At 43.6% G+C, this 27385-nt stretch overlaps 1 protein-coding gene across 1 annotated transcript in view; it reads left to right on the top strand.

The window, feature by feature from the left end:
* Positions 1-25393, top strand: part of LOC147690361 (uncharacterized) — a 178850-nt gene extending 153457 nt beyond the window's left edge. The window contains exon 8 of the mRNA XM_086937997.1: positions 23169-25393. Coding sequence (XP_086794123.1) covers positions 23169-23353 — 185 coding nt within the window. The 3' untranslated portion in view covers positions 23354-25393. The remainder of the gene's footprint in view (positions 1-23168) is intronic.
* Positions 25394-27385: the final 1992 nt, after the last annotated feature.

Below are 27385 nucleotides of genomic sequence, written 5' to 3'. Positions count from 1 at the left end.
GTGGTCAGAGCGTGAACCAGTCGATCATTCCAACTGACCGGCTCTCTGAGTTCTCCGGACGGTCGGAACCGCACAGTAATCCCCTATGGACAGCATTTCTGCCGTCGGGATTACAATGTCAGTTTCCCACAGCCTTTCCGTGCCAGCCTTTCTTACACTGCAAGGCTGTTGGAAAGAGACTTTGAGGGCCCCCTAGCAGTGCCCCCTTGCCTCCGCTGCCTATGGTTGGTGGCCGAGGGGTACCTAGGGTGCCCCCTGTAAATCCATGCACTGTGTGACAGGCACCATGGGGTGCCTGCCACATGGTGCAAAGTTTTACACACACACACATTTCTTTATTGGAGCCTGTATTACGGGCGGTTTACGGCCGTAACACAGGCTCCCATAGAGAAATGGGAGTATCCGGCCAAACAGTGTTCGGTCGGATAATAACCATGCGGCCGGAACCGCCGACCGGAGGTCAGTCGTTCCCGAGACAGTGTTGCTCGGAGGCAACTCCGACCAACATCGTAAAAAGCCCCATATAGTCTTGTATCATCTTGCAATGGCATAATATATTAACTAGTATTTGGCATTACTTTTGAAAGGTTTGTATGTCACTGATTTTGATTTTAAAAAGCTTTCATCGTGATAAAAAAATAGAAGTCATACCCCCAAATAGCACAGATATGGAACCAGTGCACTTTCCTGGAGCAACAAATTAATTAGATTAAAATAATTTAGATGTCAAAATGCATGTGTTCCCATGCTCTAGCCCAACTGGAACACAATTGGCGGTTACCACAGGTTCTAATAGTTTTTTTCTGCTAAGGAGTGCAATATTTCCATAGAAAACTTGTAACCCACTCATATTCATCTACCTTGCATAGGCCCGCTTCCCTCTGCAAGGAATAATTATTCACTGAATTGTAGTCCTTGAAATTTGTGAAGCCAAACACACAAGCTCTTAAATACAATGTTGTTCTTTGTTGGCATCCAATGCAAGATGGTGCACCCCTGAAACATGCTCAGGGTGATTCAGAAGTAGCAGAGCAGCACTGTTTTGAATAATTAGACGTTGGATTGTGTAAAACAGAAAACCTAAGTACAAGGCATTACAATAATCCAATCGAGTTCCAAGTATGGCATGGAAATGGGAAAGTGAATCCGTGCTGGGAGAAAAAGAAGAATGTTCCGTAAGAGTTTTAACTGAACAATAACTAATATAAATGTAATCAGCAGCTTTTGAAATGAGAGGAGAATCAAAGGTCATCCCAAGATTTCCCACCAAACTTACTGGCTCTGGGACAGGACCTAGAGAATCAAGCCGCCAATTGAGTGTCTAAGGAGAGGAGATCGTACCAGGGGAAACCCAATAAACCCTTGTAGGCTTGGGCAATGGTTATTTCAGGTCAAAGGAATGCTACAAGGGATTTGTTTGGATAATATTTTAGATCAATTGGGAGTCGTATCAAAGGTATCAAACTCCAGTGTAGCAGGTATCACATATTTACTCAAATAGAAACCAATCTTATGGAAGGCAAAGGAAACACGGAGAGATTATGAAATCTGTTCTTCAAAAGATTTTATATAGATTCAATAAAGTAAATTTCAGTTCAAAGTATGGGGAGACATACATAAAAAGCAAAAAAGAAGTGAAAAGGGGTACATATCACTTCACCACATCGATTCACCACTTAAACATCAACTCCAATCAATTTTATAAACAACAACCAAAAGAAATTAATTAGTGATGGTTGTATGTCTGTGCACAAGCAACAGAAAAGGAGATGATGTAGCTGTCGACGTTTCAGATTGTTCGCGTCGTTACTTAGAGACATCCTGCCATCCGTTCCAAAACAAAAAATTTATATACTGGCCTTATATCTCAGTGGTAGAATTTACATCATCGCTGAGTCCACATACGTTTCGTATGAGAATCGTTTTTAAATACACCGAATTCCATATGAGAATAAAATAACTGGAATTTTCAGGGGGTTTATTTTACTTGCAAATGAACTTCATGGTCCTGATGATGGTCTTGACGACGGCAGCAATATAAGACCGAAACGTCGACAGCTACATCATCTCCTTTTCTGTTGCTCTAAAATATTATCCAAACAAATCCCTTGTAGCATTCCTTTGACCTGAAATAAGGAGAGGAGAGACACCCTAAGATCATTACCTCTGTTTTATCTTAGTTTAACCTCAGACAGTTGCTAGCTAGTCAGTCTGCCACAGTTTTTGATCAGGTATGATAATCGTAAGCAGAGACGCTCCTGACCATCCATGCATGAGTAGGGGGTTTTCTATTTTAGTGTTTGTAATAGGAGCGACTAGTGTAGGATTATTTAAAAATAAGGGGCCACAGAAGCTTGTTTTGTTTTCATTCCTCAGGAGCCATGCCTGGTTCTAAAGAAACAATGACAAAGTGGACAAATTTTAGAAGTTACTAAGTGAAATACATATGCCTGGTGGGGGGGGGGCGTCACAGAGCCCAATTTCATAGAAATATTTACCTTGGAAATTGATTCTTGGTCTATCCTTACACATATCAAGAAATATGTACTGACACAGAAATTCTCAGTCATTAGGGGAGTCATCAAATCACCGGGCTGGGAAAAGGAAGAATAAATACCCTGAATTTTATCCCCAACATTTTAGAAAGTACTTGAAAAATTCTCTCACTGAGTTGATGCTCGACACTGTTCAATTAGAATAATAGTACACATTTACGTAAATTGTGTTTTATAGGTCTTTAAAGCCTCCTTGTATTTCAGTTTATCTTTTTTTTTGTTTAAGAATTTTTTATTAGTATTTCAAATACATACAAAAGCCATCGAATATCATATAAAACATCAATAAGATAAATAAGCAGGCAGAATAGCAAATAACCGAAATAAGAGCATGAGAATTAAAAGAGGGGGAGAAAAAGGAAGAACAGAAAAGAGAAACGGGAAAGAGAGAGAGAGAGAGAATTAACGAGCAGTAGGGTGTGTGGAAAGATAAGTAGTGAAAGGAAGCCAAAAAAGATCTGATTTAATTTTTGGGGAAACAGAAGAAGAGGAGACAGAGGCAATTCGATGGTTATCACAAAAAAAATTCTACCAGGTGAGTAAAGACATCTTTGAATTATCCTTCCAGGATGACAAAATAACTTTAAAGGCTAATGCAATAAAAAGGTCAAATAATCTAGGAGAAGAAAGTGTTACAGGTAGATCAGAGGATAGTGACCCAAGGAAAACATTTTGTAAAGTTAAAACAGTAGTGAAGTTAAACACTAACATGCAAATATTACAAACAGAATTCAAAAAGGATAAAACATTAGAACATTCATATAGTAAATCTATCAACGTGCCCTGTTCAATGGAACATGACCAACACAATGGAGAGGAGGAAGGCAAACATTTACAAATGCTATTAGGAGTAATAAATGCTCTTTGATAGAGAAAGTACAATGATTGAGTTATAGGAGCACTAGGAGAGGTTTTAAATAATTTAGACCATATTTTATCCCAGGTGACAACAGATAGAGAAATGGATAAATCTGTTTCCCAAGCAATCTCAATTGGAGACGTAGGACGTTGAATAGTCATTGATATTAATATCTTATATACAATAGCGGCTTTAGGTCTGTGAGTAGATAATAAAGAAAATAATGGTATGGAAGGGGATAAAGACGGTACATAAGGTGGGAGAGAAAAAGTATTTATGGCATGAATAATAATGTTGTATTCAATAAGAGAGTATTCGGCCAAATGATATTGTATCTGTAGGGTAGCAAAAGGGACAATAGAAAAGTCATTTAATAATTGGTGGACAAAAATAATACCCTTTTCTTTCCAATGTTTGTAGTAAAAAGATTTACCTTTATACCTAAGAAATTTATTGTACCATACCCTAGAAGACAAAAAACATTGGAGAGGAGTAAAATCCTTAGAAAAAATATTAAAGAGCAAGGCTCTGGAGTATTTTAAAATGGGGTTTGTAGACAAAAAGGTACAATTTGACATAAAAATTATTTGTTGAAAGAGAAATCTTTCATAATGGAACGTTCAAAATGAACCCATTTGGGAACGGGGCCATCCACAAAGTCGTAAGCTAATGAAAAGGATTGTTTAATCAAGAAAGCAGAGTGATAAGCAGTAAAATTTGGAAAACGCACACCACCCTCATTCTTAGGACGTATAAGTTTGTGTAAAGCAATTCGTGGGTGCTTATTATTCCACATAAATTTGAGAAATGGGAATTAGGAATTTTAACAGGGAGCATAGATAATGTATATAAAACATGAGGGACAATCATCATTTTAATAGTATCCAATCTGCCCCACCAGGACAGATATAGGGGAGACCAAATAAGGAGAAGTGAATTAATTTTATTCAGTAATGAATCAAGAGTAAATCTAAGTGTGTCATGGAGGGAAGATGAAAACCAAACGCCAAGATATTTAATTTTAGAAGGACACCAAGCGAAACTAGTATCACTGAACATGAATTGATAACATGAAGAATTTAGGGGTAACACTTCAGTTTTGGAAAGATTAAGTTTGTAGCCCGAGATACTGGAATATAGTTGAACTTCATTTAAAAAATGAGGAAGAGAATCAGTGGGATTGGACATATAAATAAAGATGTCATCTGCATAGGCAGACAATTTAGTTTCTACAGAGTTATGTGTAAAACCAGCAATCTGGGAATTAATACAAATACGTTCTAGGAAGGGTTCAAGGCATAGGATAAAAAGTAAGGGGGAGAGGGGGCAGCCCTGCCTCGTGCCCCTGGATAGGGAAAATGAACTAGAAAAGTAATTATTGACAAAAATACTGGCTTTGGGACATGAGTATAAGAGCTTAACATAGGAAATAAAGGAGGGTCCAAAACCAAACCATTTGGAAAGGGGCGACCATTCGGTCCCCCCGAACGTATGGTGGAGTACCACGATCCCCCCGGGAAGCCATCTTGGGCGGGAGGCGTGTCTCGGCTGGTATGCCCGAAGCGGCGTAGCCGGGGCGCGCCTTTTTCCCGCCCTAGAGTGGGCTGGCCTAGACACCAACGCGGCCGGCCACGCCCTCGGAGGCAGGCGGGGGCGGGTTTACGCCCACCCTGAAGACGGATAAAAGGAGCAGAAGCCAAGAAAGCATCCTCTTGTTCCTGTGCTCTGAAGCTGCACCTCCCCGCTGCACGTGAGCTCGAGACGGAACGAAGAGCCAATTTTGAGCGTTGTAATCCCTTTTTTTTGTCTTACAGATATCCCGTCTAAGAATGCCCAAGAAGGTCGGAAAGCGGGTCGGTACCGATGAGATGCTCCGTATGCTCATGAAGGAGATAGCCGATCTGAAGAGAAAGGTTGAGGCCAAGGACGGGGAGGGAGGACCGAAACGGCCTTTACCGGGAACAATTCCCGGTGGAAAGAGCAAGAGGCCTAGAAGGGGAGCACTTGGGGGGGAGACCCCGGTTCCCGAAGCGCCACGAGAAGAGCCAACCCCGGCGCCAAAGGAGGGGAACCCAATCCCTGTAGTGGTCACCCCTGCGAACAGGGAGGATATGCCCCCCGAGTTGGCGGCGCAATTGGCAGCGTGGTTGGGGAACGATAGCGAGGGCGCCACGGCTGACGACGCCCGGGCAGTGATGAGACAACTGCGGGAATCGAGGGAGGCTGCGAAAGCTCCATCTCCTGTTCTCCCGCAGGTCCCAGCGGTTGGAAGTACAGCAGGCCCAAGTTCGGCGACAAGCGTGGGGTCTACTTCAGGTAAGCGGCCATTGCCGATTGCGGGGGGGGACTCCGCACCTTCTCGAAAGGAGAAGATTGCCCAGCACGTCCCACTAGAAGTCAAGGAGTTGATTTGGGCGGACAAATATGTAAACATGTTTTCATTGCTTACCGACCATTACGAGATCGAGCATGTAAAGAGTCAAAAGGAGCTCATGCATCCGAGTGTTTGGCGCGCTAAAATGGCCGCCTTTAAGGTTGATGAGACCATTGGTACTTGGGGCAGAGCGTGGGGAATTTTTACTTCCATCATGGGGGAACGCAGACCTGAGTTGTTGACCGAGTTACCCATCTATCAGTCACGTATTATGGAGTATTCTGTGGCATATGGGGGCAATCAGTGGTTCTGCTATGATAATCTGTTTAGAAAAGCTAAGGAACATAACCCGTTGTTGTCCTGGGACTGTTACGACTCTGTGTCTTGGCAAAAAATGGAGAGTACAGGGATGTTGAAGGTGCCATTAGTAGGGAGTAACGGGGGGGAATCCTCCCGCCAAAACTCTGGGACGCCCTTTCGGACAAGTTCAGGTAACGAGTCCCACACGAAGCCGAGTGGCAACACAGGTAAAAGGGGGATATGTTGGAATTTTAACAGGGGCAAATGTACCAGGCCCCAGGGGTCATGCAAATTCAGACATGAGTGTGGGGGATGCGGGCAGCCATCCCATCCTGAGTCCATGTGCAGAGCCAAAATGGGTGATAACGGTGGTAAGGGAGGCGCCAAACAGGTCTAATATAGTCCAAGGGGCGCCTTTACCGACCCCGATTGATACCATGGCAATGATTCCTTGGCTCAGCGAATACCCAGATTATGCTTCCGCTGGGGTGTTGCGGAACGGGTTTTCATATGGTTTCCGCATCCCAGTGGGGGATTTTTAGGGGGTACCGGACTGTAAGAATCAAATGTCGGTCTTACAGCACACGGCGGTGGTTCAGGTAAAGATTAGGAAAGAGGTGACTCGAGGTCGTGTCGCTGGTCCATTCGATTTTCCGCCAGTTGCTAATTTTGTGTGTTCTCCTCTAGGGGTGGTTCCCAAGAAGGACCCGGGGGAGTTTCGGCTGATACACAATTTGTCAGCCCCACATGGTCTTTCCGTAAATGATGCGATAGATCCGGAAGTATGTTCGGTGCGGTACGCATCTTTCGATGAGGCCGTCGCCATGTTGAATCGCCTGGGGCCCGGGACGCTGATGGCCAAATCGGACATCGAGTCAGCGTTCCGGTTGCTCCCGGTACACCCAGACGATCAGCGTCTCCTTGGTTTCCAGTTACAGGGTCGCTATTACATGGATAAATGTATGCCAATGGGATGCTCGATTTCATGTGCCTATTTCGAGAAATTCAGTTGTTTTCTGCAGTGGGTATTCACGAGGAAGACAGGTTTTCAACATGTTATGCACTATCTCGATGACTTTCTGTTTCTGGGGGCAGCCGGGGATTCTGAGTGTGGACAGGCCTTACATGAATTTTGTGTCCTAATGAATCAATTTGGTGTGCCATTAGCGCCAGGTAAGACTGTCGGTCCCTCGACCTTGATCGAGTTTCTGGGGATCGAGCTCGACTCAGTGGAAGGTTGTTTTCGTTTACCTAAAGAAAAGGTGTTAAAATTCAGGTTATCCCTTGAGACATGTATTCGTGCAACGAAAGTGAACTTGCATCAATTGCAACAGGTGGTGGGTCAGTTGAATTTTGCCCTAAGAGTAATGCCGATGGCGCGCCCCTTTTCCCGCTCGATTGCACAGTTCATGGTCGGCTTGAAGGAAGGACATCATCGTACGAGACTCTCGGCAGAGGTTCGTCAGGACATGCGCATTTGGATTGCATTCCTGGCGGATTTCAATGGTCGAATTGTCTGGAATAAACCAGCAGTGTCTTCCGAGGAGTTGGGACTATGGACAGACTCGGCGGGGAGTGTGGGTTTTGGCGCCATATTGGGTACACAATGGTCGGCTCAAAAATGGCCGTCATGGTGGCATGAGTGCGGGTTGACGAGTAACATTGCTTTTCTCGAACTGTTCCCTATTCTGGTGGCCTTGAAAACATGGCCAGAAGGGTTTAGGGGTCACTCTGTGGTTTTCTGGTCTGATAACATGACCGTGGTTGAATGTATCAATAGTCAGGCAGCACGTTGCAAATTGATTCTGAGACTACTCAAGGAAATTGTGTTATTGTGCATGCAACTAAATGTACTGTTTAGGGCGCGGCACGTGCCGGGGGTGATGAACCAAGCGGCTGATGCGCTCTCTCGTTTCCGTATGCAGGCCTTCTGGGGTTTTCTGCCCACAGCGGACCCGGTGGCGGCACCCTTTCCCGAAGCTCTCTGGTCTCTCGGTGCCCCGAACTACAAGACCTCGTGGGAGAGAGTTTAGCACCCAGGACGAGGAAGGCATATGAAGGGGCGTTCTGTTCCTATTGGGCCTTTTTGGGTACTGCCGGGAGGGGGCTTTGGGGTCTGGAAGAGTCTGTAGTAAGATTCCTGCTCTCTTTACGTCACGCAGGCAAGTCAGTGGCTACGGCCCAGAGGCATCGGGCCGCCATTTCCTTCATGGCAAGGGCTCATGGGATCCAGGACCCGACAGCGTCTTTCGTTGTGCAGAAAGCGCTACGTGGGTGGCAACGCCTTGAGGGTCGCAAAGTAGACGATAGGCACCCGATAGGTTTGGATAGGTTGGCCCTGTTATTATCCGTGCTACCGGTAACATGTTCATCCCAGTACGAAGCAGTGTTGTTCCGAGCCGCATTTGCATTAGCATTCCATGGGGCTATGCGGGTAAGCGAATTAGTGGCAAAGAACAAGCAGGATACGATGGGGGGACTGTGCCGGGAACACATTCAGGTCAGAGGGGAGACAATGACGGTCTCGTTTGTAAAGTTCAAATCCGATCAGGATGCAATCGGGGACTGTGTAATCATCCAGAGGATCCCCGGGTCTGCCATGTGCCCTGTTGGGTGAGTAGAAGCATATTTAGCGCAGAGGGTGGCAGCATGGGGGGGGACATTGTTAAGACACGCTGACGCCACCCCACTGACGAGGTTTCAGTTTCAGCGGGTGCTTGCGATGTCGATTTCTGCCGCGGGCTTGAACCCTGGCGATTTTGGGACCCATTCCTTTCGGATAGGGGCTGCTACGGAAGCTACAGCCAGGGGTCTGAATGTTGATCAAATAAAACGTGTGGGGCGTTGGTCCTCGAACTGGTATGTACGGTTGCACATGTTGTGAAGCTGTAACGATGTACTCACGCTTCTTGTTTTTGTTTGGTTTTCAGTTGCGCAAGCATACGAGGCGGGGCGGACTGTTCAGTCGACCCGACACCGGGGGGCCAGCGGTCAGACATTACCGGCTGTGAAAAAGGAGGTGTGGGTCGTGGGCCACTCATACGTGAGGCGTGCCGCGGACGTATTCAAAGCAGGTGACATGATTCACGTGGCTGGGGAATACGGGTACAGTGTGTCCTTCTACGGAAAGGGCGGTCTCTGTATTGACCAGTTTCAAGCATTTTTCGAGGGTTTGTTAGGGCGGACAAGGTCACCGCCGTCTGTAATCATAGTACATCTTGGGGGCAATGATTTGGTGACAACTGGTAGACGACTTCTTCTTGAGGCGATGCTTTCCACGGTAAGTTGGTTGGCGAGAAGAGTTCCAGGGTGCACAATTGCATGGTCCCATATGATCCCACGGAAAGTGTGGCGGGGGGCTATTTCTGTTTCTGCGCTGAATCATTCAGTAAGGAAAATTAATAATAAAATAAGTAGATTGTTTCGTTCAAGTACACTGCATTCTGTTTCGCATGGTTGTATTAAAGGGGACAGTATGTATTTGGGGGACGGTGTTCATTTGTCCCGGGTGGGGAACGAGTTACTCATAGGAGACTTCTTAGCCTCGTTGAAGGGTTTGCAGCATGACCTTTAGGTAGGAGTGTTTTGTGGGGTGTCCGGATAGCCGGTCAACTATCCGGCCTGTGGCGGTAAGGTCATGATCGGTGAGCAGTAATTGGAAGATCCCTATGAGGGGGCGTCACCCATTACGGATGGGAGCGCGCGGGGGAGGTGGCCAATTGGCCCCTCAACGGGGAGGCGGTCCTGTCTAAGGAGAGGCCGCCGGAAGGAAAGGAAAGGTGGTCAAGGCCCCTTCCTGGATAGGAGGGGCTACGGCCCCTCCTGGAGAATTTCCCGGGGCCAGGACATCTGCGACGGCAGATGGGTAAGTTGTGTGGGGTGCGGGAGGGGGTTTACGCTACCTTTTAGACACCTCACACGAGTCCTCGAACGACCGTTAAATGGCGTCGTGTCTATTGGGGCCCCCGTCAAGTACAAAGGGAAATTGGTAGATGCACTTGAGGTACGCCTCGGTGCGGTCGCTCCTCTCACAAGTGAGGGGGGTATGTCTGGTTTAGGGATCTGACACCGGTTACGACCTTGCCGTTGGCCCTTAACGTTAGGATGTACAATTTCAAGTCAAATGTTTTGTAGGATGTTAGTTCGGCTAGGAGAACCTCTGTATTAGAGATCTGTTAAGGTTAGCCAAACATCGTAATGTGGAAATGAAATTGTACATAATATGAAACTGTTATTTTAATGTTTTAATTTTGTTTCATATTTTTAATAAATACGGCCGGGAAGGGTTTACTCCCTTCCCGCCTTCCAAAAATTCAAGAACTGTTTCCGGTTTCCCAATTCTTGGGGATTGTGTTGAGAGGGGGTGGCGGGTATCTCGGCCATATGGAAAGGGGCGACCATTCGGTCCCCCCGAACGTATGGTGGAGTACCACGATCCCCCCGGGAAGCCATCTTGGGCGGGAGGCGTGTCTCGGCTGGTATGCCCGAAGCGGCGTAGCCGGGGCGCGCCTTTTTCCCGCCCTAGAGTGGGCTGGCCTAGACACCAACGCGGCCGGCCACGCCCTCGGAGGCAGGCGGGGGCGGGTTTACGCCCACCCTGAAGACGGATAAAAGGAGCAGAAGCCAAGAAAGCATCCTCTTGTTCCTGTGCTCTGAAGCTGCACCTCCCCGCTGCACGTGAGCTCGAGACGGAACGAAGAGCCAATTTTGACCCACCCACCAGCCCCTGAGGACAGCTAGTTGTGTTGAGTAAAGATTTGATCTGGTAACTCTGTTTCTTGCAGGTTGTAATGATCGTCGTGAAATTTTGAATATGCAATAAAGATTGGTTATTTTCAGTTTGTTTTGCAAATAAAGTAATGTTGCACTAATGTCGATCAGTATTCATGCTTGTATTAAGTCATGTTCGTTTTATTGTTTAGTAAATTAGATAGAATTGTCGTATTTATTTTGGTCGGGCGGTAAGGTCATGATCGGTGAGCAGTAATTGGAAGATCCCTATGAGGGGGCGTCACCCATTACGGATGGGAGCGCGCGGGGGAGGTGGCCAATTGGCCCCTCAACGGGGAGGCGGTCCTGTCTAAGGAGAGGCCGCCGGAAGGAAAGGAAAGGTGGTCAAGGCCCCTTCCTGGATAGGAGGGGCTACGGCCCCTCCTGGAGAATTTCCCGGGGCCAGGACATCTGCGACGGCAGATGGGTAAGTTGTGTGGGGTGCGGGAGGGGGTTTACGCTACCTTTTAGACACCTCACACGAGTCCTCGAACGACCGTTAAATGGCGTCGAGTCTATTGGGGCCCCCGTCAAGTACAAAGGGAAATTGGTAGATGCACTTGAGGTACGCCTCGGTGCGGTCGCTCCTCTCACAAGTGAGGGGGGTATGTCTGGTTTAGGGATCTGACACCGGTTACGACCTTGCCGTTGGCCCTTAACGTTAGGATGTACAATTTCAAGTCAAATGTTTTGTAGGATGTTAGTTCGGCTAGGAGAACCTCTGTATTAGAGATCTGTTAAGGTTAGCCAAACATCGTAATGTGGAAATGAAATTGTACATAATATGAAACTGTTATTTTAATGTTTTAATTTTGTTTCATATTTTTAATAAATACGGCCGGGAAGGGTTTACTCCCTTCCCGCCTTCCAAAAATTCAAGAACTGTTTCCGGTTTCCCAATTCTTGGGGATTGTGTTGAGAGGGGGTGGCGGGTATCTCGGCCATATGAGAGTATGAAACATAAATTGCCAATTAATACGATCAAAGGCCTTTTCGGCATCCAAGGACATCGCTGCAAGGGGAGATTTATATTTTTTGGCATACGAAATGATATTAGTGCACATTCGGGCATTATCAGATGCTAATCTGCCCTTCATAAATCTGACCTGATCAGTCTTAATTAAAAGAGGAATAATAGTGTCAAGTCGGGTTGCACGAAGTTTGGCAAAGATTTTACAAACATGATTAATTAATGATATTGGAGGAAAATGTTTGCAATAAGATTGATCTTATCTGGTATAATAACAATTAAAGCATCCATGAAAGCGCCAGAGGATTTTGCGTCGGCAATAAATGTATTAAAAAGAATAAGGAGTTTAGGAACCAAAATGGAGCTAAAGGAATTGTAAAATTCAACAGCTAAGCCATCGGGTCCATTGGCTTTTGATTTCTTTAGGGCTTTATTAGCATTCATTATCTCTTGAGAAGTGATGTCATTTTCCAATGCATTAAATTCATCAGGTAAAGGTGGAGGGGATGGGAGGCCCAAAAAGAAAGTTTTTAGGTTTGAATCAGTGGGAAAAGTGTCATCAGAGTAAAGAGATTCATAGTAATCATGAAAAACCTCAGCAATGTCTTTATCCGATGACACTAGTTTATCAGTAGATTCATTGAGAACAGGCCAATAGTCTCACACTCAGATGTAATCTTTAAATAATTAGCTAACATTTTCCCCGCTTTATTTTGGCCACCATGATATTTAGATTTAATTTTAAGCAAAATATGACATGCATCAGTCGTTGCCAATTTGTTAAGTTCAGATTTAGCCGTAATTAAATCTCGAAGGGCATTAGAAGAACGGGAAGTGAAATATGTATGTTCTAAACTTTTGAGGCGACGCAGTTGATCTTCATATTTCTTTCTGTTGGACTTCTTCTTCTTTGATACAAAAGAGATGGTAAAGGCACGAAAGGCAGCCTTAAAAGCCTCCCAGTTGTTAGGAACAGAGGTATCTGATGGGTGATTGACACTAACAACTTCATTAATAAAAGAGGAAGCTTCTTTTAGAAAAACCGAAACATTCAACAAAAAAGTGTTAAGCTTCCATCGACTAAATTGAGGAGATATATGCGTAAGGTCTAAAACGGCATAAACAGGGGCATGATCCGATATAAAAATAGAACCAATTTCAGATTTTTGAATAGAAGGGAGCAAAGACTTACTGGCTAAAATATAATCAATTCTGGACCAATGTGATGTACATTAGAAAAGAAAGTAAATTCAGCTAAGTCAGGATTACAAGTCTTCCAAACATCATATAATGGACGAGAGGCAATGGCAGACTGAAAAGCTTTGTGGGACTTATCAGGTTGGAATTTACATTTGGATAGTCTATCAGAAAAGGGATCTAACCAATGGTTGAAATCACCGGCAACAATAATATTGGGATAATCAATGGAAGAAAGGAGGACTTTGATATCATTCCAAAATTTGGGATCGGGTTAACAGGACCATAAATATTCAAAAGAACCAACATTTTATTTTGTATCACAATCTTTGCCATTACCCACCGTCCATCAGAATCACATTGTGAAGATAACATTTGTACTGCCAATGCCTTATGGAACAATATTGCAACACCCCCTTTTTTGTGGATAGCAGGAGAGAAAACAACTTGGCCTATCCATTGTCTTTTTAGTTTAAGAGATTCAACATCATTACAATGAGTTTCCTGAAGAAAAGAAATTAGCGAGTTAAGTTTCGATAAATGAGACAGAACCTTTTGTCGCTTGATAGGAGTCCCAAGACCACGTACGTTCCACGTCACAAAATTACACATAATAGAGGTAAGGTAGGGCAGAACGTAGTTGGTGAAGAAACATCTCAAGGGTATGACTGTAAGGGAAAGCACACCACAACAAAAAATTACATTTGAAACACACTACATATGATGAAAATAGAACAAAAAAGAAAAAGTAAGGAGGGAGAGGGGATAGAATAAAGAAAGAAAAACAAGCAAACAGATCAAAGCAAAACAGCCAGATCTGAGAGAAATAAAGACGACAATAAAGAGGAAGCATATCGGCGTGAAGCAAGGCGGAGCACATGAAGAAAAATAAGGTAAGGAGAAGAAAAAAAGAGCCAAAGAAGAAGCACAAATTTAGAAGAGAAAAATAAGAAAAATATAGAGCAATAGGTCACAGTTAAAGGCAAGAAACTAAAGGTTATGAAGACAAAGATTGAAGCAGTGTAGTTACGAAAATAACTCTGGACATGTCGAACAGAGAAAGATTAAAAAAAAGGAAATCAAGTATTAGTGTCCATTCCAGTAGAGGAAAAAGATTGAAGAAAGAGTTTTGAGTTTTCCTGGACCACCAAAGGATGAGAGCGTCCATCGTGAGTGATCTTGCAGAGACATGGATGAAGTATGCCATATTGAATGTTGAGGTGTCTCATCTGAGGACGTAAAGCCAGGAATTCTTTCCGTCGAGCGTTGGTTGCAGTGGAGACGTCTTGTGAAATGAAGATGTTATGACCGGACCAGATGAGACGGCGTTTGAGTTTTACAGCCTTCAGAACAGTCATTAGTTCAGTGAATTCTAAAAAGAGCATGATGACACCACGAGGTTTAGCAGGATTGAGAGCGAGACGCCCCAGTCGATGAGCTCTTTGTATATTGAGAGGCGATCCAGAAGCAGGAAGATTAAGGAGCTCAGGAAGAAATTTCTGGAGGAACACGACCATGTTGGGGCCCTCCACATTTTCCGGAAGGCCATATAGGCGTAGGTTGTTACGACGATTACGATTTTCCAAGTCCTCAGTGTGGAGTTTCAGTTTATGAATGTCTTCCTCAAGTGTTGGAATCTTAGTCGAAACATCTTGTTGATTACTAACACGCTGTTCCAACTCCACTACTTTATTCTCCATAACTATCCATCTATCTTCTATTTGTTGAAGTTTTTCATTAGTAGCAGTCATCAAGGGCTGAAGGCCGCGCACCTCATCTAGAATAGGGTCCAGGACAGGATTCTGTGGAGATGGAATAGGTGACGGTGGATCATTTTTATGCCTCTTACGTGTTCGAGCAGAATGTAGATCCGTGGCCATATTGATAGAGGAAATAGGGCAGTGAAATACATAGGTACAAGTAAATAAAATTACAGGTCAACAGAGTACTGTAGAGAGATATAATGTGAGAACGTGAGCTCAGCGGCCAATGAAGGCGGCCACCCACGACCTTTGTGAAAAGGAAAAGAAAAAAAATAAGGTTATCCAGAGGAAAATTGTAAGCACGCAGTACAAATCGTTGTGCAGCACAACTGATTATCTGTGAATAGAGTATAGTAAATATTGAAGAATTTGTGGATTACATCACACTGTATCAAGATTCATTGTGGCAAATGATATCGACCATCACCCAAAATTATGAGCTCTGACCTCTTGCCGAAGAAAGAACTGATATAAATTAGAAAATGACGTAGCTCAAATCGTTGCGTAAATATCAGGTGAGCCAGAGCATTACACAGCAGAAGTCACTTGTGGTAATAAAGGGTGCTCACTGTGAAAAAAAAATTCAAATGCCAGCAAGTACTATCAAAACAGCATCAAAAAATCATTGTGAGGCAGTTAATTGGAGGTATGTTGCAGGCCTACAGAGAGAACGCAGCATATGTGAAGAGAAACAAGGTTAGGCAGCATAAAAGATAGAAAGCTTTGTCCCACGACGTGAAGCATAAGTAGTTTACAGGCAATAAAAATACATTTTGAGTCACAGTAATAACATGCCTCCAGCAAGAGGAGAAACAATCCTGAAAAATCACAGAAGCGTCACCGGCAATGAAAATACGAGCGCGACGGCCCAAAATGGCGGCTGCCGCTTGTTCATAATGTGAGGAAAGAAGTACGAAGCTGAAAGGGAGGTTTACCAGGCGAGGAAGTGTCCGCAATTAAGTCCGAGCAGGCACGGCATCTTGCGCTGCAATTCCCCAACGTTTCAGGCCATGTAGCAGAGACGGCTCCCAAGATGATACGAGTTCCGCCCTTGAGCGGAGCTCAAACGGGTTCCACCATTTCGCAACGGCGACGAAACCACGCCCCATTTCAGTTTATCTTTAACCAGGTAATTTCTACTCCAAGCACTCTCCAACAGCCTGCAGGTTCATTTAGCTCTCTATTATGTCAGGGAGCAGAAGGTACGCGTAATCTGCATTTTATAATCTCCTCAACCAAACACTGCCATGATGTAACCTACCCATCTCGCCATAACTTTACCACAAAATACATTATATTTAATTAAATATCCGTTGCTAATTTAACTCTGCTACAAAAACCTCTCAAAACCTTCCCATGTTCATGGTTTAACTATTTTTTATTGAATTTGCCAACAAAATGATTCCAACAACCCCACCAGGCCAGCAGTAACCAAGCACATGGAAAGAGAAAGAAAGAGAAATCAGCTTTGTATTAATCCATAGAATCACCTATAGAAAACTATACCAAACAGAGTGATAGAAGGACAACAATTGGAAAAACCTTAAATATTAACCCAACAACTTACAACTTGTAAACTTCTCATATCGTTGACTATACTCCTGTATCCTTACAATACAACAAGAGCAATGCCGACCCACCCCAGCGTGTAAAGGAAGTGTATTTTTTATGGCTAGCTCCTTATAAGGGTAAAGAGATAAATTGCACAAATTAGCAATATGCCCCAATAGGTTCAAATTCCAGTGTATGATGAATCGTCACTCAGTCTTGCTAATAGAAAATATTTTGTGCCTTCAACCTGCGAGACTATATGATGGATGTCATTTTATTATAGCAGACTTTTAATTTCAAGGTGTGCCACTGGGATGCTGTAATTAATGTAATCTGCAAACTGTATTCTGACTGGAGTCAGGGACGATTAGGATCCTCTACCTCAGTGTGACGCAATTTGTCAGCATGTCAGCTTCACATACAATCATCTCTCTCTCTAGTGGCTGCCCAGCTCAGCAATCATGGTCCCCTTGGATTCCCAGGTCACTTTCAGGGTTCTGATTTGAAGTCTGTAAGCATTGTGAACCATGAGATTCGTTTGTCAACATGTCCCTCTCAAGCATGCCTTGGAGCACTGCCAAAAAAGACCTTTCTCTTCATAATTGTCAGGGATGCCCAGGTGAGCATTTGCAGCCCTCGTTGTGTTCTCCAAAAATTCCACCTGTGCCTCCATATGGACTAGTCTTGGCAACACATTGATCCAGAGGTCCTGTTGCACTATATTTCCCGATTTCACCCGGGGGATCTGAAGACTTTACCTGGGGAGCTCAAGTCCTCCATCATCCGTTGTATCCACCCTCCATGATTTTCTCCAATCTCTTGTCCAAGGATTTCACTCTGGCATCTGTTGTGATCACTTTTTTCGTATGATTTGATTTTGACTTTAGCAGAGTACAAACGTGATACAGTATCCTACCCGCCAAACCCTCAGTCCGCCCACCTCTTTTAGAGACAGGTGAACCTTAAGTATTCCATCAACCGAGCCCCAGTTGGCTTTGACCTTGAAATACTTCCAACAGAGCAAGGACCATCAGAGGGAGGTCATTACACCACCTGCCCAATTTAGAGGGGACAGTGTAATGTATTTTTCTCCTGTGCATCATCACTAGGAAAAATCTGGTGGTTAGGGATTGAAAGAAAACTATAATGACCCCCACACCCTGGGAGAAATTCGCCAGCATGTGGGGGGGTCATTATTTATTGTTTTTCTAAAACAAACTCTCGCTGACACAGCTGTTCCTTTCAGTGTACATAGATGGCAGGGAGTCTGCCCCCCTTACGGACTGCGCTACGCCTGTTAAACTCTAAATCAGGCTCTTGGTAGCCATTGCTGAATTCAGCAGGTAACATTATGCTGGTAAAACGAGCAAGTCATTGTCTGTAATGCAAAAATCATGTTCTCCGACTTTCACTACGCCAAGCCTTTCTTCTTCTATGGTTGCTTTGACCTCACAGAAAGCCTCCCTGCTATGTGTCAAGCAAGCCCTGCCCGCATCTTACATTTCACATTTCTAAATGTATTTCAAAATAAATCTGTGTTTCTAATATTTATTTCAAAGTTCAATTAATACCTTTTTTAATATAACCCTGAAACAAAGGGAAGCTTAAAGTGAGTTTGAGTAAAAAAAAGTTGGTATATCCACAGACTTTATTCTTTTTATTTTGTTGGGCGCATCTATATAGTGCAGGCCTAACCTATGATGGTTAGGTGCTTTACATAGGTCAAAATATGTGCTGAAACATGCTTGTTAGAGATACATTTACTGTGAGCAGGATTCCTGTTCAATGTGTCATCGCCACCTTGCTTATTTTCCAGAACTATTAATGATGTGTTACAGGAGTTACTATTTTCTGGGTTGTTGGATGAATTTTAGATTGGGGTTTGTATCTTTTTTCCTCGAAAATTGGAAATAATATTGAGAATGCTGCAGTGTTGTGTGAGTTTGCAATGATTGAACGCTTGTGGTTCCAGAGGGAGTCCGTAGAACTGTGACGTTAGCATTAGAGCAGAGTGAAGTGAATGCAGGTTTAAAATGTGGGGTTCGCGGTTACATGCAAAAGAATAAAGACGTGTTATACTAAGCTCCGTGCCTGTGGCGTAGTAATTTGTGTGTACCTGGGCTGTGAAGGACGCTACAACTGGTGACCATATAGGGGATAAGTAACTCGAAGATCAACAGAGCTCTCTCAGAGACTTTGCCGTGGTCCAGCAAACTGCTCGTGCCTACCATGTGTGCCTCTGTCGAAGTGTGGAATCGACTTTTGGCATACGTGGAGTCAAATCGCAACTCCTGACAATGTGAAGCATTTAATGATAACAAAAGCTTTGCTTAGAAGTCTGCATACCATTGGCCAAAACTTGCTGGGAAGGCCTCAATGAGAGGTACCAGGCTACTGAGCAAACCTAAGTCTAACCTCATATGGAGTGATAACGCTACGAGCAGAAGCACTGCGAGGCAGAGATCAGCCAGATGTCAGGCAGTACAAAGAGACGCTACAAGCTACGCAATTCAAATACAAGAAACAGAACTGAGTAAAAAGAGCCATCATAGCACAGAGCTGTATGGATTTCCCCCAGATGAAGCACTCCGGGATTGTGCTTGCAGAGCTGTGCATACCCAAAGCAGCACACCACCAAAGCTGCCGGGTGGCAACTCAGAACAACTCCAAAGGTCTCCTGAAAACAAAGGGCGCCCATGGAGATCAAGTGAGAGCTCAAGGTTCCACAGAATATCCCAGAGGCCAGCACAGCACACAGCCTTAGAGATAGTATGGACGGACCAGGTCAGCGGACACTATACAGTGTCTGACTGAACTCCACACTCAGTGTTAGCCAATCTTGTAAATGGTTACAATGCCGCCACCTTCTTCAAACCATGACCAACATCCGATACCGCCAAAAAGTTGAATATTGGCAACAGATGGACTGCCTGGATAGAGACATTTGATGATTTTATTGATGCGACAGAGGAAGCAGATAAAGACTTTCAACTCCCTTAAGAATTTTGATGGCGGAGGTGTAAAAGAAGTCATGAAGGAAATGCTGTGAGTTGGCGAATCTACATAACGTCAAATCAAAGCAGCCTTGAATCTCAAGTTCAATCCAGTACTGAATATAGATTACGAAAGGTACATCTTCAGGTAAGAACGACAGAAAGCTGGTAAGACCATTGATAATTTTGTTGAGAGACTGGATACGCACATCAAACACTAAGTTCAATTAATTTAATGATGAGGAAGCTATATGCCTCAGCGTGATTGATGGATGCTTGTCTGATTTGTTCAGATGTCTAATGCTGAGAGAGACTCTTAGTCTGGCATGAGTTCTTATAGCTGCCAGAGTTGAAGAGCATACTGATCGACAAGCTGCTCATATGGATGCCGGAGGTGCCCAGAGTGAGTCACTCATGAACATGAAAAGTAAGCCAAAGCACACGGCCAAGGGACACAGTGGTATTTCTCCTCAGAAAAATAAGTTGTGCTTCAGGTGTGGATTTTCATTTTCACACAAAGGTAAATGTTCTGCCTTTGGGCAGATCTGCAAAGGCTGTGGAAAGGGGAACCATTTTGTAACAGTCTGCAATGTAAGGAAAAAGTAAGGGCGCCACAGAGCGAAGACAAATTGGCTGCCTGAACGTTCCAGAAGCAATGTTTGATGCACGCCCACAAGGCCATGCAACCACATCAGCTGAGGCAAATCGACACCAAATGAAGTCAATCAGCATCCAAATCTTAACCTGTTCGACGCTATTGACGGAACCGTTCCGTCACGGCTCGCGGGTGAGCTGTGCTCATGACGGAACGATTCCGTCACGGCCCGCTCCCCGCGCCTGCGCGGCACTGATTTCGCGCCTGCTCGGTGCGTTTCATTAAGCGGACGGGGCCGTGACGGAACCGTTCTGTCACAAGCACAGCTCACCCGCGAGCCGTGACGGAACGGTTCTGTCACCCGCGCAGGTGAGCCGCGCGCCCCCCAGCGACCGTTAGCGCTGCGGCGGAATAGCCGCCGCAGCGAAGGTGTTAATCAAACTGTTGTTTAGTGTCAATGCCAAGTATAAGCAAAGAAGAGGGTTGTGGTATGCCGATGTTTACCTAGAGAAATGTGCTCTTGTTGGACTGGCCGCATGTGAGGAAAAATATCGGCCCAAGAAAAGTCGACATGACAAAGCACTAACGTCATTCAAACATTGTCAGAAAATCACACTAAAAGTCAATGGTTGTTCAATACCTTTCATTATCGATAGTGGGAAATTAATAAATATTATGCCTGAGGAGAAATATAATGAACTGTCTCCACTGCCCGACTTATATCATCTACGTTGGTGATGGAGGAACAATAGCAGTCAAGGGGCTTCACTTGTCTTTTCAGAACCAGTCTCTACATTGACATCAGTGCCTGACGAGCAATGAGCCACAGTTCAGAAATGCGAGGAATCTCTCATACTGGACTTCCCAGGACATTGGGCAGTCACCATGTGTCTTTTGCTGGTCACAAGGAGCATCACATTTTAGTTTTCTTTGCTGAGGAACAAGCACTAGATCTCCTATAGTGAACACAACGTCTTTTGCATGTCGACGCTAGGCCTTCATTCTCCTTTTACGATCCAAGGGCATGATTCACAAAAGCCCTCCGCACTCGTGGCGGAGACTGTGCAGTCGTGGGTGAGTCTCCCCACTGTAGTTCATGAAAATAATGTAGATGCATGGCTGGCCGCCCCCTGGGCCAACCCCTGTCCCTGTCCTCAGCAACCTGTGGACCCTGGGTTTTAAGCTGACCCGAGACCCTCCTGCAGGTCTGGTACAAAATGCACAGAGCGCTCCTTGTGATCCTTGTGATCCTTGTGATCCAGAGCAGAGTGCTGACCTGTGCAATAGTTACACTTTTATTGCAGCTTCTTGTGTATTTCAGGGAAAGGGCCCAAGTGAATGCGGCACTTTCTTTTTTATAGGTATTTGGGTTTCAACAAATAAACACAAATTCAATTAAAAATAATTACCGGATAAAACAGCCTTGAAGATTGATGTATAGGTTATGTAGGCATCTGTGTAACCATTAGCTTGAGATTCCGTTTGGTCCAACCCTGCATTTCATCCTCCCAATGCTGGAAAAAAACAGTATCATAACACCTTTCTTTTCTGAGAGTTTAGCTCCGCAGGACTGCGGCAGTGTGTGCTACATAAGAACCAGTAGGTGAAATTACCTACCAGCAGTACGACCGAAGTGGGTAAATTACAAATATTATCTTTAACAACAAAAATATTTTAAAATTTTCTATTTCAAGTGTTATTTAGAAGGGAAATAAAAAATGCCCTGATTTTTTCGCAATCTCCCTTTTACCTATTCCCAACAGTTGCAATGTTTGCATTCAATGTAAATTGCTTTTAAAAATCTTTTAGCTACCAAATGTAATTGTACTGTATTATAATTTTGTATAGTAGTGTCATAAAACAATATTTTTAATATATTTCTGTTTTACCTGTTACCTGTAATACAATCCCTGTTTATTAGTAGGTACAGCTGACATTTTGTTTTGATATACGGTATAGTTTTAAAAGCACCTGCTGCAAAATTCCTTGTGTATATACAGCAGTTGTCAAAATATCTCTGGTGCTTAATCTTCCCACTGGAATGAGCTGGAGTTGTGTCTAGTGGCAGTGTTGACTAATCTATGGTAGCGAAATATGACTGCAGCAAAGAATGCGTACCACGCAGATCACAGAACTGTCTTGTATGTACATAGCTTTGTTGGTTACTGCTTTTGTCACAGAGATCCTTTTGTTACTGTGAAGTTCATAATTCACAATAGTAGTCTAGCACAGTCCATCAAAGAGCTGCATGCAAACACACTCCTGCATGCAGTCATATATTCAAACACTTAGGGCAGGATTACCAAAGATACAACTGGGTCGTACTCTTATAGTATTACAGACTTACTCCCGAATTTCAAGAGTAAGCCAGGACTTAGCGCCGCATGGCTAAACACGTATAAGGCCCTATTGGCGAGACCCATTGGCTATGCCAATGCTTGTTAAGTTATGCTGGATCTCCGAGGTCTGTAATAAGTAACATTAAGATACTGTCTACAGTTTCACCTCAGTGTGCCTTTTTCGAATACTTTTTCGAATACATGTTAGATGAGGTGTTTGCATTTTTAAACCCTTGCAATGGCCTAGTTTCTGCACTTTACCTATAGAATAAAGATGGTCATTTTGTGCCAAAGTAGTAGTCACAAGTATTCTGACCAAGCAGCATATGTGTATATGGCACAGTGCTCCCCTGGTGGTTTAGTGGTGTGTAGGAATTTACACAAGTATACGTTTCTTCAAGGATACCCTTATGAATAAAGGTAGCCACTTTAGTCACAAGCATATGTACGTTTAACCAATAGTGGGGTTGCATCAAATGTTTTGATCAGTCACGGAGTTCACTTTTTGTACGCCATATTTCTTTTATTTGTTGCAACTTGTTCGATATGAAGTTTTTCCTGTTACATAATACATAATATCCTCTGTAAATGTGAACAGAGTCTGCCTTCAGCCTTGCTAAAATCAGGCCTCGCCCTTTTCTAAATTTCAGACGTCTGTGCTTATGAAAGTGAGCTATCTTAATTAAACCTAAACTCAGAGAAATAAGAAGAGCACATTGCATTTTTAATAGCCACATTGCATTTTAATAGCCACAAGAGCTGAAAGTTGTAACAGTTCCTCTAACAGCTCCAGTGAAAGGGAACTGACTATACTTCAGACATTTCATCAGACAGTTTCAATAATGCAAAAAGTATTTTCATATCCTCATGAACTAATTTGTGTTATCCTCTCAATCCAACAGGGCATGGACGCAGAAATAAATCTAATACAAGTAACCAGGAGGCTATTTTGAGACACTGGGACCATATGATGTGTTCTCAGAAGATCGTGGTCCCCATTCTTGTGGGCAAAAATGAGCCTACAAATGAAAAGACAAATCACAAAGAAATTAATCAAATTGTACCAGAATCAACAAAAAAACAATAGAATGTGAACGAAAGAAGATTCAGACAATCAGCAAACTTCAACCAACAATAACAACACTGCAATCAACAATAACAATCTGAAACAGTATGCAAAGAACATTCATATTGTGAATATGGTCAAATTTCATAAAATCCAGTGTCTTCAAAGAGTCTAAACATCAACACCTTGTTCTGACTATGGGAAGTTCAGTTCTCCTTGTTAACGTTTATACTCCAACAAATCTTCAAAGGGAAGTAGAGACTATTGCGTTCTGAGTTGCAGACTCATCTTACGAATTCATCAGTATTGCGTGAAATCGCCAATAAATAATGGAGAGTGTGCAAAGAGTTTTAAACAACCGCCACATCTAATCGATCATCATATAAATCAAATTACTGAGAAACCCCGAACCAGTTGCATGCCTTGGAGTCACTTCAGGCAACTGTCACATTAAAACCAGTAATACACATACACAAGTCAGAATCTTTGCAGTCAACTGTCCTAGGTAACCCTTAAAAGCACTGATGACAATGTATTCACATTTACTGCAAGAGCTAGTCCCACCTAAATGACAGTACACATGTGCAAACAAACTGTTAGAGTAAATCTATGGTTTTGAACTGAATCTAGAAAAACTGCTATGATTAGCCCCGCAATCCATAGGTAAAATAAAACAGCCATGCATAACTGGCACACCAAATGTGAAGCTCTGCACCCAAAGTGCCACATATGGTGGTGAATAGTAAGGGTTGCCAAAGGTCAAGCCTCGCGGTCACTGCCTGGGGGACGGTCAACGCCCGCTGCACACGACTGAAAACCACATGCTGCAAGTGTTGGTCAAGCCCAGCTTGTACCATATTCTTTAAAAAAAAAATCTGGCTTGGAACTGTGAGACCCAAGGAAAGTCTACAGGACCCAGGAAGGGTCTAGGATTCACAAATCCAGCACAGGACCTGCAAATCATGTGATATGCCAAGAGGACTCAGTTTTGACCACCTTAGCATGGGTCTGGAGGTCAGGATATGCTCACCTTCCGCTAGTATGCTATTTATTTTGGCCCAGCACTATGCTCAGTGCATCATATTGGGTAATGGCGGCCGCAACATTATTTTTTTGTGATGGGCAGAGTACAAGACTCTTTTTGGAGCACCCCCACAGGGGTCTGCATGCCAGGGGAAGCTCACTCTGCTATCTTATGAACCTTTTTTTAATTTTCCCATCACTATGCTCGATGCATAATTTCGGGGAAGAGTGGTGATAACCTACTTATTTTCGTGATCAGCAGCCAGTTACTTTTTCTTCCCCTCTCTTTTTTTAGATCTCTGCACTCTGCTTAATCAACATCTTTCCATTTACCTGAAGCCCTCTCCTGATATATAAGCCCTGTAATACACTGTTCCTTCTCAATATATCAGCACTCTATTTTTCACTCCTAGTACACTACATGCAAGCTAAATGATAATCACTCTCTGATTTACATTGATTATACCGTTTCCCCCTTTTCTTTCTCCTACTTTTTTTGCATCACTAGGCACTGTGTTCCCATGCACTACAAATGCTGCTATACTTTTATATACTTGCTAAGTGTGTTTGCCCAGGTCCCTTTTTTATTGACTCCTTTGCTATGCTTGCTGTAATATTTTTTGCATATCTTTATATTATTTTAGAGTCTTGTGTAGGTTTATAAGAAGGGGGTGGTGCAGAGGTGGCATTATTTGCCTGCCTCAGTGCTTTTTAATTTCACTGCGGCAACATTGCAAATGATATTTATAAACTTTGAAGGAAACTGGCCCTGTTTATTAACAATGAGACATCCACCATTGCTATACCACTAGATTGATCCAGTCGCAGCAATTGCCATGTTTTCTCTTGCTGGGAAAATTACTTTTAACTTAGAGGTGCGCATGCAATGTGGGACACAGCATGAAATGTATGTCCTGGCCTCACAAAAAACCTCAGACATGTCTGGTCTTTTGTACAGAGTTGTATTGACAATACATAAACACTAAAATAAGTTAAATAAATAACAATTGTTAAAAATGGCAATTGTCCACCAGATGGAAGACAGGTCTTCTGTGTTGTGGAAATTGTAATACCACAGAACTGAATCTAGGAAAATTTGAAGAGTGCTCCCTATCCTGATACAGGACATGTGTGATACAATGCCATTCTGTACAGATGTACCATGAATAAAAGACTCCAATTAACCATTTAACATGCTATTCAATTTCAAGAAGAATGATGTACCAAACTCTGTTCACTCAAGTAGAAACACCTTTCAATTATAACACCTGAGGAAGAAACTATTAGTAAGGCAATCAATTATGACAGAAGAATATTACTACACATAGTAACATCGATGTATCTCTGAGATTAAGAGTGTCAAGGCCTAGGAGGTAGTCCCTTAAAATTTGTCGGATCACATGTTGGGGTCCTTATAAGAAGGATGAGTGACTGGTGTAACACAAGTAGAGACCCCAGGTGATGATGAATTTGAAGGAAAGTACCAGTTGCAAGCATTCTGAAAAACCAATCAAGAGGATGTAAACCGGTCTTCACTGTACATGCGGGAAACGCAAACTGAGTAGCTGCGTGTGTTAGTGTAAAGGGTCTGGTGAGTGGATTGTAGGAGGCTATGGTTTTGTCTTACTAGACCTTTCCTATTTAATTGCTGATGGTGGCAGGCAGTTCATCAAAGTGCCTCTTGTATTGTCACTGATTTAATAATGAAGGCACTTCCGCTGGATGAATATGTTGCATACCCAAGCCCCCAGGGAGGAAGCAGAGACTGCCTTGCTCATGGCCACAGGGAAAGCCATACTCCTGAGGCAACCCTTAAATGGTGTTTGCCTTACGGTGGGGACTTGAAGAAACATGTTCAGACCTACTTCAGAACCCTCTGCAGTTCTTCCCGCTGATCCTTTTGGTGTGATAAGAGACCTAAGAGGAGCTTCAGACTCTGTCAGGCAGATATCTCTTTGTATGGATGTGGAATTATCTATCATGAACTTAGCTTCAAGAGGAGCATTGTGCAAGATGAGGGCTCTATAATACAAGCTGTGGGTGCAAAGGTAAAGAGCTATGAGAGGGAATAGTTAAAAAGATGGGAAGTATGATTTACAGTAGAACATAACAGACAAGAGAGAAGGGCGTCTGTAATTGAGAGGAGTTTTCTCCATCAGACGGTAGTCTAGCACAGGCCAATGATGGGTGATTTGAAGAGAAAGGAGTTGAGTTTCTTGCAGGCATGTATAAAAAGTCTACAATGAAGTTGGAAACGCTCTATGCACTGCAGAAGAAGGCTTGACCTTGTGTCTTCCTCTGTCTCCTCTTTTTAGTCTTGAGCATAGCAATGTTACTGTTGCAGGAGCTGCAAAATGTACCAGAGATCCAATATCCTCCACTGCCTTCATTGAAAGCGGGTTTTGTGTTAGTTTGCAAGGAACCAGCCCATCACACCATAGGCCCTCATTGAGTACCTCAACTGAGCTCCCTCCTTCTAATGACAGAGTTCACAAAGTTGCTGGAACAATACTCTTGCATCACTTGGCCACCTAGCATCATGGGCTAATGAGTGATCATGTACCAGTTATTTTTTGCTCTCCATGATGGAAAACAGTTTGAAGAAGCTTGGCATCTCCTGGATCCTCTACAAGACCAGTCCTTATTCTGAATTCCCAAGCCTAATTGGGCAGCGACTCCATGATTATTCGATCATCTGTTTTCATTGAGAAGTTTATTCAATGGACTGAATCGCTCCATCAGTTTGCAAACGTGTTCCCTTTGAAACCTTCTCCACATTCCAGTGTCTGAAGGTGGAACTTACTTTCAATGAACAATGTTTGTAACAGTTCATCACCCAGATGATCCAGTCCAACATTAATATCTATCTAGGAGATGTAAGTATACTGTGGGTTATTTCAAATCATCCCCATAGCTTTCTTCTCTATTCTTTTTGTATTACTGATGTGATGCTGCATTGTAAAAGCCCTACTCATGTCAAATGGGCCATTCTCAAAACTCAATAGTGCCTATAAAGATAGCCATCTTCTC

The sequence above is a fragment of the Lissotriton vulgaris genome, chromosome 9, assembly GCF_964263255.1.
Source record: "Lissotriton vulgaris chromosome 9, aLisVul1.2, whole genome shotgun sequence".
NCBI lineage: Eukaryota > Metazoa > Chordata > Amphibia > Caudata > Salamandridae > Lissotriton > Lissotriton vulgaris.
Note: the sequence above shows the minus strand (reverse complement) of the source record. Positions and strands in the feature narration are given on the sequence as shown.